At 34.2% G+C, this 14,776-nt stretch overlaps 1 protein-coding gene across 1 annotated transcript in view; it reads left to right on the forward strand.

Annotated features, from left to right (window-relative positions):
• Window positions 1–14,776, forward strand: part of LOC131060166 (mitochondrial adenine nucleotide transporter ADNT1) — a 73,420-nt gene that overhangs the window by 17,011 nt on the left and 41,633 nt on the right. The window contains exons 2-3 of the mRNA XM_057993296.2: window positions 5,929–5,977; window positions 6,831–6,994. Of these exons, the coding sequence (XP_057849279.1) occupies window positions 5,929–5,977; window positions 6,831–6,994 (213 nt within the window). The remainder of the gene's footprint in view (window positions 1–5,928; window positions 5,978–6,830; window positions 6,995–14,776) is intronic.

Consider the following 14,776-nt stretch of genomic DNA (forward strand, 5'->3'; position numbering starts at 1 on the left):
AATAAAAGATGAATTACATAGGTTTGCACTTTTAAATAAAGCATTTGAAAATGAGCAAATTTCTAGCTTGCTTGCTAATAATTTGGAAGATAGGAGGAATAAGAACCGTAGAAAAAAATACCTATTAAACCAATAACGAGAATACCTGTAAAAATACCTATCAACCAAAGAGGGATCCTTTCGGTGCTATTGGCCATTTCTATTACTTCCTTTCACATTTTCTTAAGTAGTCATGCTCAAGACATAAACAATAATACATAGAAATATTAGATCTCACCAAATGAAATTGGGTATGGAAAAATATTCTCACTGTTCCTAATTGAAAAAGTAATTAGAGAATAGAAGAACAAGTACAAAAATAAGTAGCAAACCCCAATAGAGGTTGGTACGATTCAATTCAACATTTTGTTCATTTGGGTTTGATTGTGCCATAAATAGCTCCATGATTTAGTTTATAAAAAGTTTATTGCTGTATGAACTTAATTGCTGATATTGTTCCCAAGAAAAAAACCGTAGGTACAACTAGCTTGTGAACAACCAACCATCTAACTATAAAAATTGGATAGGTTCTATGTATAGTAATTAATACCTCCTATAAACTAGATCTAGTAAACTTATCAAGTTGCTCTAATAAATCGAAATGGCCAGTTACTAATGGAACCTCTTGTCGGCTTTCTGTGAAATACTCATTCGGTCGAGGGCTCCCGAATACATCCTAAGCTAAACCCGTATCGACAAATAACCAACCTGCAATGAATAGAGAAGGTATAGTAATGCTATGGATAACCTAGTATCAAATACTAGTAATAATGTTAGCAAAAGCGTGTTCTCTCGTATTCCCAGACATGCTAAGCTCCCTATATCATTCTAAACTCAAGGGTAAATTGATCCCATGAAAGAAATAGATCAGGAAATGGAAAACTATTGATATCTTCTACAATCTTTGCTTGATTGTCAATATGATACCAAGGGTATATTTGAAGTATACTAAGTATAGCTAGCCTGCTTCTAACATAGCAATATAATTTTGCTTAATATTAAAAGGCATCAGGATAGAACCATCCTGCTAGCTGCCAGTTACTCCAGCTCTGTTTGATCAACTTAATTCATTTTTTTTTTCATTGAACAAAAGTGAATCTCGCATATTTCAATTTCATAATAGCTTCCGGAAGGAACCCTGTCTCTATATTGCAACAATTGGATATACGGATTATGGGGAAATTAATTTCATTTGAGCATTAATAATTGTAATGGCTCTCACTTCCATAGGTTACTTTATCACTAGAATACATTCATGTCGTTTTAAGAAAAAGATTAAGGAGTATCATTCATTATAAATACAACTCATCCAAAATATTATATTGTTTCTTTTTCTATTTTGTTTTTATGTTTTTTATATCATAGAAGCAATAGTCTACAAAAAATCATGATCATACCTGATTAGTCCCGAGTCCTGGAGCCAGTCGATTTATTCCTCGAAAAAATACCGATTCATGAAAAAATCGTTGACCCAAATTTCAATGATTTTTTGCATTCAAATCACATTCAATTAATGTTAAAAAACCCCCAAAATGGCAAAAAAAGTGAAAAAAATCATTGAAAAAACTTGCAAAACCTTAGAAAAATTCGTGAAATTACGAAATTGCTTAGAAATAGGGTTGTTCGGAGACAAAACCAGAGTCAATGTGGAATCAACCTTGAAAAAGTTGTTATTTTGTCCATTTTTAGGGGGTTCATCATTCCCCACACTTCACTTGTTCAAACCCACGAGCTAAACGACTCAACAAAGGCAAAAAGATTGCGAGCTCAATGGCCGCTCACTAAACATTTGAAGACATATATAATATATATAGATATAGATATATGATATTTTTGCTCAAACAAAGACATACAATTCATTATGTGAGCAATATATTCTAAGTGCTCCATGAAATAAATCTGAATGACAACAAACAAGCTTACGTAGTTGTAATAAAAGAGCCTCCAACACAATCATTAAAATTTGTCTCTACCTAAAATAGTAGTTGCAAGCTAGGTATCGCTAAAACTAGTGGCTTGCTAATCTTTTACTTCAGCTAAACAAATGCCTTTTGTTTTATTCTACCCCATATAAAAAACTTACCAATTGCCATGATGGAATATAAAACATTGCAACTGTGGAATATGATTTGATAAAGCTTTCTCAAATATTGAACTACCCCTAGAAAACTCCTTGCCTCAATCACAATGAAAGTCTTGGAGCACTTCAAAATGGCTTCCACTTTTACTAAATTACTAACAATAGCTGGATCTCTGTCTGATAAATTTTGATCTCAGCTACTTCATAGACTTAGCTAATCTTTGATCTCAGACTTAGACAACTATTTGGTGTATTTGGTGACTGCCCTTTTAAAAAGTTAAATGAATATTTGCCTATGTGATCGGCAGTATGAATATAAACAACAAAATTCTATTTTCTGCAATCATGGGTTAAACTCTATTTTATTTACTCTATATATCTCTATGCTATGGAAATGCCCTCAAGTTTTAAAAAAAAGCAGTCTGTCTATTTTTCTACAATTTTTTACGATTTTTTAAAATCCAATATTTTACCCAGTTTTCAAAAAATATTGTACTTTCGGTTTGTTGATTTTTTCCCCAAACATTTTTGTTGCTATGATATAAAGCATTGCAATTGTGGAATATGATTTGATAAGCTTTCTAAAATATTGAATTAACCCTACAAAACTCCTTGCCTCAATCACAATGAAATTCTTGGATCACTTCAAAATGGCTTCCACTTTTACTATTTGTCTGTTAACTTGTGATCTCAGTTACTTCATAGACTTAGCTAATATTTGATCTCAGACTTAGACAACTATTTGGTGTATTTGGTGACTGCCCTCTTAAAAAGTTAACTGAATATTTGCCTATGTAATCAGCAATATGAATATAGACAACAAAAAATTAGAAATTAAACTCTATTTTATTTGCTCTTTACATCTCTATGCTATTGAAATGCCCTTAAGTTTTTTTAAAAGTAGTTTGTGTCTCTTTTTCTACAATTTTTAATGTTTTTTTAATCCGATCTTTTCCCAATCTTTTATGTTTTTTTAATCCGATCTTTTCCCAAATTTTTGCCGGTTTTTTCTTGATTCTTTCAAAAAATCTTAAACTTTTGGTTTGCCGATTTTTTCCCCAAATGATTTTTGCTACTATGATTTATATTGTGTATTTACAATACCATAAATAAAGTCATGCCATTAACTTAATGACTTCTATAGCACTTTGAGTGTGAACGACCTAAGTGTTTTTCCTCTCATGAATAAAAAGTCCCAATTTTTTGCTGATTTTTTCCTGATTCTTTCAAAATCTTAAACTTTTGGTTTGCCGATTTTTTCCCCAAATGATTTTTGCTACTATGATTTATATTGTGTATTTACAATACCATAAATAAAGTCATGCCATTAACTTAATGACTTCTATAGCACTTTGAGTGTGAACGACCTAAGTTTTTTTCCTCTCATGAATAAAAAGAAATTGATGAATAGTGGAAATTATCTTGATCGAATTGTAACTGTGTTATTCTTTTCCTATTTTCCTTTAGAAGTTCTTTTACAAGAAAGGATTTCAGGTTTCACTAAAATTACTGCCCTTAAAATTAAAAAGGCATATGGAAAAACCGAAAAAGTGAATACATTTATAGCGTACGGTGTTTTTACTATGCTTGGCTGAAGCAAAAGTTTTTTTCATTCTAAAGACCAGTAGAGATAATGTAAGGTGATTTAATCAGAATCATTTTCAAATTCATTCATCTTATACTTAGTATTAGACTATTACGTAGGATAAATTGTAAAATTACTACACAATTGGTATTTATTTTATTTATGAGTGGAAGATTTCATTTTCACTTTTTTGATAACAGAATCTTTTTATTGTCTATTCTCTCTATGTATTCCATTCTAAATTTGTATGTATTTATTTAAACTATTTTTTCTGCTCCTAGATAAAATTGAGGTAATTCCCTGACAAAAATATATATCAATCATTGCTTTTTTTCGTTGATTTTTTCCATGCTTACTATCATTAGTTATTTTGGTTTTTTATTAGCTTTGCTTATTTTCGCATCAGCCCTATTCATCGGGTTAAGCAGTATACGACTTATTTAAAAGAAAAGAAAACCCTCAATAGGAATTGAGATTCCGAGTCAATTTGAGGTACTATGTAGATTAGCTATTAATCCTTCCCTATTCTTTTTTAATAATTAAAAATATGATTGAAGTTTTGTTATCCAAAATATTGTTAGGTCTAATTCATATAACTTTGGCTGGATTATTTGTAACTGCATATTTACAGTACCGACGTGGTGATCAATTGGATATTTGATTTAAGACCATATTATGAATGGGTCTGCTACTGATTTTGAAGGAAAAGATCCCATCAGCTTTTTCAGTTTAAGTGACAAGAAGATCGGAAAAAAAGCAGGATCACGCTCTGTAGGATTTGAATCTACGACATCAGGTTTAACCCACTTAAAATTTAGTTGGCATTGGTGTATCTGCTTTTGTTCATTTGATGAATAATGGTGGAGCTTGGTAAACGTTTTTCAGATTTTTAATGGCAACAGTTTTGACCCTGGAATCTTTGCCAATGCTATTATTTTCAGTCAAGATAGGTGAAGGCATTAAGATTTGCTGCTTTGATACAAAACGTTGTACATTAGTATAACTTTGTATAACTTTCAGCTTCAATTAAATTTTACTCATACATCTGCATAAATGATAAATTGCAACTTCTTTTACTATTTTTTAATTAATTTTTCAAATATTGGTTTTTGTATATTATTTTATAGGCATTCCCTGCTGTGCCCTGCCATCTATTCAATTTGTCTACCTGTCGCTGTGTCCTCCCCGTCCTAGAGATCCTTTGGAACATTGTTTTTATCTTTGCATGCAATTTAGTTTATTTAATTCTTTTTAGAATTAAAAAATTATAGAAGTGTGCAAAGGTATTTAATTTATGCACCAAGGACATGCAAATAATTATAATATGTATTTAACTGTAAAAAATGATGGAAAAATTTATGTGGTACCCTCCATCACAATAGAAAAAGCAGAAGTGGGAGTAAGTAGGATTAAAAATAGGAAAGCAAATCTATTTTGTGTTTTAAATTGTCATTCAAGCTTTCAAGTTGTTTTGGGAAACCTAATTAATAAAATTGTAAATGTAATAGGGGGAATTTATCATTTTAAGAGAGAAAGAAAGAAATTATATTAATGCTCATGGATGACCAAAAGTAGGTCAGTGGGACTCAATAGAGTATTGGTAAACAATTGCGGCTAAACAATCCCACCAAGGGGAAGGACAAAGATTAAAATACAAACCATTAGGGGAGCACAAACACAAGTGGTCAAGAAATAGGTACAAGTAGCTAAGAAAGGGGAACAAGAACCTGAAGAGCAAAGAGCAGCAGGAAAAGAAAACGGAAGGACTTCAAGTAACATTGTCTGGACTAGAAATGGTGAAGTTGCTAGTGCCATCACTTTTTGCTGTGAATTTTGTAAGAGTCAGTAATAGACTATTTGTGAATTTTGTAATGGTGTGCGAGTTTTCAGTGTTAAAATCTGTTGTGAGAATAGTGATAACTAATGTCCAATCTCTAGATAATTCATAGTTTGACAAATCTGTTTAAATGAGGCGCTAGAAAACATGCTACAATTTGTGGGAATACATTGCTTATATTATATCTTTATGAACAGAATTTATCCTGTCATTTGTTCATAGTTCCTATTAAAGATTTGGCTTTAGATTTAGTACTACTAACACTATTCATTCTTAACTATTCCTTATGAATTTGGGTTTCAAATTAGTGCTTTTTCTGTAAATGCTTTTTTATAAATAATATTAGTGTATATTGCATCAGCCTGACTTAGACATTTAAATTTGCAGGTCCCGCTCTGCTGTTGCTCCATTAGAGAGACTGAAAATCCTGCTTCAGGTTAAGCATTTAGTTAATTATTTTATGAAATTACATGCACAGTGCCACTTTTGAGATTGTTAAAATGATATAATTAACTTCTTTGGTTCTTTTCATACCGAGTTGATTATTTAATCCTGAAAATGAATTTAGAATTTTAGACAATAAAAGAATTAAATTGTACAAGTTTACAGATTACCAACAAAGTTCAATGGGATTGCCAAATTTATCATAAACAACATCGTCACATGTTCCTAAATCTCTTTAACCTGAATAGAGAATTATGGAAGTAGAAATCCTGTTTGAAGAATGTAGAAATTAAATTTCTAATACACAAACTATTGTTTTGTACAATTGAAATAGTAGTCCTTAATGCAAGTTAGTATCGGCTGCTAGGATGTTGAAGTTAGCCAAAAATCAAAGTAGCATAAAAACCATTGGGTTAATGCCACTTATAAAAGTAGTCTTGATGGATAGAGATTAAACCTATCTGATAACATATATGTGTGGCATATTAAGTGGAGTATGAAGACAGGGAAATGATTAAATTGAGGTAGGTCTAGTGGCTGGGTGCAAGTATACAGTATCTTTTGGTCACCAGTCAACTGAGGTGGAGTTAATCTTCTTCTAAATCAATGCATAACAGATATCCTTATTTGAGATATTTTGATGTGAGATTTGCGTGTGTATATCTTTTCATTTTTGCATCACCATTTAGTTCTTCATAATAGTAGAATGCACTCAAAAAAGTTAAATTTGTTTCTATTTGACCTCTTTTAAGATATTATTGTAAGTTAATTGTTTCATTGATGTAAAATTGTGTTCTTGCACCATTAGTTATCTTGAGGCGATTTACAGGTTTTGTACCCTACAGGTTCAAAACCCTCTTAACCGCAAGTACAATGGTACGATTCAAGGAATACGTTATATTTGGAATACAGAAGGAATCCGTGGTCTTTTTAAAGGAAATGGTACAAATTGTGCCAGGATAGTACCAAATTCTGCTGTAAAATTTTACAGCTATGAGCAAGCTTCCAGGTATTAACATTTAATTTATTATTGCAATATTGTTTTCAAATATTACATCATTTGTCCTTTCAATGTCTACAAATATCATTGTTAGTTGTGGAATAGCTGATATCATTTCAAATTTGATAAGAACTAAATTTTTCATTGCATAGAGTTTCTGAAATGTAAAATGCCATCTGTTGGTTCTTCAATTTTTATTTTTTGTGGATAAATTTATATTTTATAAGATCCAAAATTTGTTATTTAGGTATTGTTCTATTTTTCAATAGATAAAAAGAAGTTTTATTAGTGACCCTTGCCTAGTGATAAAAAGATTGGCATCAAAGCTTACAACCCTGCCTGTATAGGCCACAGCTAAGGCCCACGAGACTGGCTACAAAACATAAAAAAATATCTCCTTGGATTAAACAATATCCTTATAATGGCCAACTAATAAAAAAATAGCCTACATAAAAAAGGTTTCAATCCTGCCAACCATTCAAACTATTCATGACAGGAGAGATAAGCATCCCTCATAATATCACACAACTCAATATTGATATTAGCCAAACCAATTGGACCAACAACTTCATAACCTCAACGTGTGCATCTACTAGAGCTGGGATCATGAAATATCCCGAATATGATATGCACTATAATTCTGAAAATAATATCCTCAATTATGCCCTAATTCTCTGCATTTTGGTTTTCTGCTCCAAACCATAGAATTCTGATTTATATTTCTGGTTACAACAAATGTGGACAGCAAACACATATGTCAATAATGATCCCTTATGATAATATCTTCAATCAAGAACTCATACAATCATACATGGCATAAAAAATGCAAACATATTTATGGAACAGATCTGATTTCAGGATTATTCAGTCTGCTGCTACAAATCAGAAATTGTGAACACGCAATTACATCCAAATACATAGGCCAAACATGCCCAAATACAACCCAGAAATCTGCTATTACACATCAGACCTATCAATAGGTTTGTACATGCCAGAATGACATAGAATGATGCTCAAAATCCTTCCAGTAATATTTCAACCTGCAAAGATATAACTCTGAAACTCTACAAATCTCTCCAAATTGATTAATGAAGCACAAAGAGATGAATTCACCAAGTGGGCTGATCTGGGTTTGCGTCCAAATAGCCAAATCCTCTAGGGTTTCCGTCCTAGGGTTTATTGAACCTGCAAGCTAAGCTCTCAAGGAAAAGTTTCTTTCAAAATAACAAGTCAAGAATGAATCCTCATTGCACTTTTTCCTTCTTTTATAATACTTTTCCTTTTCGAAATTATTACTTTATTTTATTTCTCTTTTAATTTACTTTTCCCCTCAAAAGTGACTTGACTTTATCATTTGTTATTGACATTATTATAAAGTCACTTTATAAAATAAAATATGTCCGGTTGCTAATTAATTAAATTTAAATAATCCCATAAGACAAGACTATTTAACATTTAATTAATTAATTATCACTTGAAGAAAAGGGGACATTACAGTCCTCCCACCTCAAGATTGCTTGTCCTCAAGCAATCACATGCATCAAATCTGCATTAAGCTCAAATGTTCCAGCCAATACCTGGATGCCAAATTAATCTAGGACCTTTGCATGGTCTCACATGAAGTAGACAATGCGGCAATATAGATGTGAAGAGAATCTTGAAGACTCTAACTTTGAAAAGAACAATGATCCTCTTCATGTAATTAGCAAATTTACCAAAGTTCTGCCTTGCTCCACCATGTTTATGCTGCTCTACTCTGATATAAACTGAAAAATCCTCGTAGAGACTCTCTCTAGACACCACGGAAGCATGTGAATCATTACAAACATTGGGTGACAAACCGTTGTCCAAAAGAAACCTGCTGTTCCATTCACCCTTATACAAGAGTGGGGTGAATGAACATCATCATATAAGCTGCAAATGAAGGGATAAATGTCCCTCATCAAATCTCCATCAGAGAATATCACTCTAGGACTGATGAGTCTCATGAAAATCTGAAAGGTATTCATCATATGGGCAAAATCAGACATGTATATCCTCTCCATGTTGCTGGTGCAAAAGGCAACAACACTATTGGAACGAAAAATCAGACCTAGAATCATTTTGGGAGTGCTTCCACTATCACCAACAAACAAGGATCCATTACCATTTGACCCCCTCAGGAAGAAGTCACATGTTCTCCTAGCTGCCTTAGCTATCATAAAACTAATCCATACCTGCACCTCCTTAGCTGTTATGTTTTTTGCCTCCTACCAACTCCATGGTGAAGTATCCATGACAAACCAGACATTATCAAATTGTAGGATCTTCTTGTTCGGCAATCTCTTAGTCTCTTTAATCAGCTCTCTAAGACAATATACCTCATGTGATCTTAACAAGTATTCCTCCAATGTAATCATGTGTACAAAACAAGGAATATCAAACTTACTAAGGGCTGTCATACCTTGCAAGTAGCTTAGATCTATGAGCTCCTTCTTATGCACCTCATTGTTGATTGATCCATAAATTGTAGCACCTATCTTATGACTGAAATTTGCATCATGTGAAAGTTGCCCCACGGGCGTGGCTGCCTTAGAGAATTGTTTTCCTGATTTGCATTCAAAGTCATGCCTCTCAAAATCAGCTACCTCCTTGACCTCTTCACAAAATTCCTCTTTTGAAGCATTATGTCCCACCCAAGAGTCATGATGGTGTGATGCTGAAACATAGGTGGATTCCTTGAGTTCTTCGTGATGGGTTAGGTCTTTCTGATCTGAAATAATGTTCTTTTCCACACACTCTTCCACATATTCTTCCTCAACCATAGATTGATCATTCAAATCATGCTGTGCTAGAAGTCTTTGTTCCACGAAACCTTCGTATGTATGAACAATGTCTCTTTCAACATTGTTTAAATCTGAATTTGTACCAATGGCTACTATTTTGTCATTCTTATTAGTCACAACATCCATATTTGTAGATGCATGTTCAAGTAATAGTTCATGAAAAATTAATGTACCGTTGTTATTATGCATAACCAAATCAGAATTAACTTCCTCCCTTTCAGCAGCATTACCATAACTGCCACAAGTCTCATGTGCCTCTTCTTCAAGTGGATTCTCAGCATTGGAATGATCTATATGCTCATCTTTAGTGACTTCAATGTGTTCATCGTTGTTATGCCTCTTATCCATTTTCTTAGCTTCTTCCTCCAAAAGCAATTTTTCAAACAATAATGACATATCTGATTGATATTTTTGAAATGCTTGAAAGAAGTCATTCATACCATTCATAAGCTCGTCCATATGTCGATCATTTCTTTGTGGACCTATACTATCCCTTCTATCCTTCCTTGATGAATTTTTTCCGTCTTTATCCACTGCTGTAACTTTTTTTACACTTGTTGTATGTGACGTTGATTTCAGAAGGAAAGTAGGTGGCAATCTTCCATCTATAATTCTACCCATTGTTGTGAACTTTTATAAACTTCTTGTATGTGGCTGAAACAACTGATTTCAAATTGACATGCAACTGATTAGAAGCAACATGCAACCATAAATTCTGACATGCAACTGATTAGAAGCAACATGCAACCATAAATTTTGACATGCAACAACATACAACTATTTGGGTATCCACCAAACTAATCAGAAGTAACATGCAACCATCTGGTTATCCACCAAACTGATATGCAACACAAATCCACTAACTAGGACTGCTCGGAAATAACATGCAATGGTAACCCTCTTCATAGACTGCTCCTAAACTGATATGCAATCATCTGGGTATTCACCAAATTGCCATGCAATAACATTCGACACACATGCAACTGCAAAATCTGACATGCACTGCTGAAACCCTAACAGGCTAGCAAGATCACCAGCTTTGATACCACTGAAATATCCTGAATAGGATATGCACTATAATTGTGAAAATAATATCCTCAATTCTGCCCTAATTCTCTGCATTTTGGTTTTTTGCTCCAAACCATAGAATTCTGATTTATATTTCTGGTTACAACAAATGTGGACAGCAAACACATGCCAATAATGATCCCTTATGATAATATCTTCAATCAAGAACTCATACAACCATACATGGCATAAAAGATACAAACATATATATGGAACAAATTTGATTTCAGGATTATTCAGTCTGCTGCTACAAATAAAAAATTGTGAAAATGCAATTACATCCAAATACATAGGCCAAACATGTCCAAATACAACTCAGAAATCTGCCATTACACAACAGATCTATGAATAGGTTTGTACATACCAGAATGATATAGAATGATGCTCAAAACCCTTCCAGTAATATTTCAACCTGCAAAGATATAACTTTGAAACCCTTCTAGTAATATTTCAACCTACAAAGATATAACTTTGAAACTCCACAAATCTCTCCAAATTGAATGATGAAGCACAATTGTGAATTCTAAGATGAATTCACCAAGTGGGCTGATCTGGGTTTCCGTCCAAATAGACAAATCCTCTAGGGTTTACTGAATCTGCAATCTAAATCTCTCAAGCTCTCAAGGAAAAGTTTCTTTGAAAATGACAACTCAAGAATGAATCCTCATTGCACTTTTTCCTCCTTTTATAATACTTTTCCTTTTTGAAAGTAATATTTTATTTTATTTCTCTTTTAATTTACTTTTCCCCTCAAGAGTGACTTTACTTTATAATTTGTCATTGACATTATTATAAAGTCACTTTATAAAATAAAGTATGTCTAGTTGCTAATTAATTAAATATAAATAATCCCATAGGACTTAGGACTATTTAACATTTAATTAATTAATTATCACTTGAAGAAAACGGGACATTACAGATCACACCTTCAACCACAATGTGACAGACTTGGTCATCCATTAAAGCTAAAGGATGTTAGGACTCACAAACTCTTCCATGATTGCCATTTTGTGTTTGTTCCACTCATAGTAGCATAGTTGTAAAACATCAATTGGGCAATAACCTAGCAGTTCCAAATTTTTAAAAAACTTGGGACTTGACAAAAACTTGGGGAAAAACTCAGGTAATTTATCAAACATGAAATACATAATTTTTTAAAATATTTTTCCTAAACACACATATATATTGAATTTGTAGAACATATTGCTGATGTCAATCATATATAAATCACAATTTGAGTTTAATACATATCATAGACCAAAAACAAGTTCAACCTCTGAATACATATGAACTTCAAGTTTCTGTATCAATAAAAATAATGTCTTAAATTTTGTGTACGAGTAAAGCTCTAAAAAGTTTGTTGCTGCTGTGTGGGTATTGCTAAAGTAGATATCCTCAATAGGAATTGTTGGAGGTGCCAAAATTTCACTCTTAGGGAGACTATGTGTGTGCTTTAATGCCTAGGGTTTTGGGTTTTTGAAGGGTTTTAATTTTTTTTGCTTATGTTACCTTCGCATCCCCTAGGCTCTGTTATATTTTGCAGTTGACTATTAATAGCCGGTGTCCAAATTACAAGTTGTCTCCTGAAGGGTTCTTGGTCATAAGTTAACCAGCCCCGCGTGTTAGGCTTCCTTATCGGGCTGGTCACCTTACTAGACCTGTCTTAAAGCTTCATATTTTGCCTCCGATGCCTAAGTCCCGAGTTTAAAATGTCCTAGTGTATCCCTAGGCAGCAACCCCTTCTACCCTTTCTTTAAGTCTCCACATGCATGGAAAATTCACTTGAGTATCTGTTAATGCATGATAGCTTCGGTAAGATAAATGATTGAATGAGAGATAAATGAAGTCTCTCATTCAATCATTTATCCTATCGATAAATTATGATGAAAAACTTCAAGCTATTAATCCTTCATTTGATAACCATTCTTCATTTGTATATGATCAATCTACTTAGTTCGATCAAATGCTTAAACTATCGATAAACATCCTATAGCATAGAATCCCGATTAATATCGGTTATATTATTTGTGTTCACCGATTAATAAATCGGGCTAACCAATGTATTCCGATTTATATCAGTTAATATATTTAACAGTGAACAATAATGATTATTGGATTAACTAAACACTGATTGGTATCGGGTGGCAATGTAAGCTTGCACCAATTGATATCGGGTGGCAAGGTAAATACGCACCGATTGGTATCGGGCTGTTAAGTTAAGCATACACCGATTGGTATCGGTTGTTAAGTTAAGCATACACCGATTGGTATCGGTTTGTTAAACATGCACTGTTTGTAATTACTGCGATAAGCCAAGGGGCACAATCAAGTAATGTCTTGATCGGTCATGTCTAAAAGACATGACCAGTCAAGGCATTGCTTGATCGTACCTAGCTTGCATATACATATCAATTGGCATTTGTACATGACCAGTCAAGGCATTGCTTGATCGTACCTAGCTTGCATATACATATCAATTGGCATTTGTGAGAAGGATATTGAAATCAATAAACGCTCCTCTCACCTGCCATACAAAAGAAGATAGTCAGATTTATCATATAAATAGATAATACATAGATCAAGAAAATATACACTAGAATATAACTTGCATATTGAATTGAGAATTGAACATCATTTACAGTATCAACTTTAATATCTCTAGCCACATGGGATAGTGGGATCAACGTTCAGATGTTGAAGAATCTTACCCCGCAATGGTCACTTGCCATAGTTCAAGCCATGCGGGATAGCGGGAAGTGTTACTATTGATGGAGATCCTACCCCCGAGCGACCTTCATATTTGAAAAATTGCCCATGCAGGCTAAGAAATCAGTTGGCGGAAGTGGAAATACTTACCCCGCATGGTGTCATCTTAACGTAGTTGTAAGGATGATCGGGTCATCGCGTGGGGCAGTGGGGATTCAAGAATTGTGTTGAAGACTTTGCCCCGCGGAGCTCATAGATTGTGTTCATTAACGTTGTGGGCTAAAGATATAAGCAAGGAACAAGTGTCCTCGCTACCTTGCGTGATTTTAAGAAAAGATGAAGTCATCTTTACCTTGCGGGGGTTCAAGAAGAAAAGAATAAGTGTTGCGGGTTAAGTATTAAAGGAAACTGGGTGGTCCCCGCCATTCCATGGGACCATTAATGATTTTCTGCTAGGAGTGAAGAAGGAGAACGTAGGAGCCCCATGCGGGGTAGTGGGAAGAGTGAGGTGCTAGTAATCTTCCTACCCCGCACGATTGAAAAGGGTCAGCAAAAAGTGATGTGGGGGGGGGGGGGAATGTTAACTAAGTTATCCCCGCCTTACTGTGACAACAACAAAGACCAATGCCAAAAGGTTCTTCACTGAGGTGTGATGCCTGTGTGGGCTAGCGGGAACAGTGATGAATTATGGAGATTCATATCCTGCAGGGTCCAAATATGGATAAGAGAAGCGATGCGGGGGGGAGATAGCTAAGGAGGTCACTACTTCCTGCCATCTCGCAGTGATGAAGACAAGGAGATAAAAGCCGAAGTAGATCAAGTTAAACGAAGCAGTTCGCGGGACAACAGGGAAGACATGAAAGGTGGACGAAGGCTATCCCACGAGGGTAAATGAAGCTCGCGAAGTGTGATGCGGGGTAAAAGGAATAGAGTGGGATAGCTGCCCCCGCTATCTCGTAGTGATAGAGCGTGACATGAAGAACAAAGAGCAACAGATTCTTTAAAGGAAGAAATCGACACATCACGGGACAACGAGATGTATGGGGATGATGAGAAAGATTTTCCCTGCGGGAGAGCAATCCAATTCAAAAAGGTGACGTGGGGTGATGAAGAAGAAGAAATGTAGTTCTCCCCGCTATCCCGCAGGAGAGAAGCTTGAGAGACAATGAAGCTTTGAAATTTTAGAGTTTTC

This window comes from Cryptomeria japonica, chromosome 7 (assembly GCF_030272615.1).
Source record: "Cryptomeria japonica chromosome 7, Sugi_1.0, whole genome shotgun sequence".
Lineage (NCBI taxonomy): Eukaryota > Viridiplantae > Streptophyta > Pinopsida > Cupressales > Cupressaceae > Cryptomeria > Cryptomeria japonica.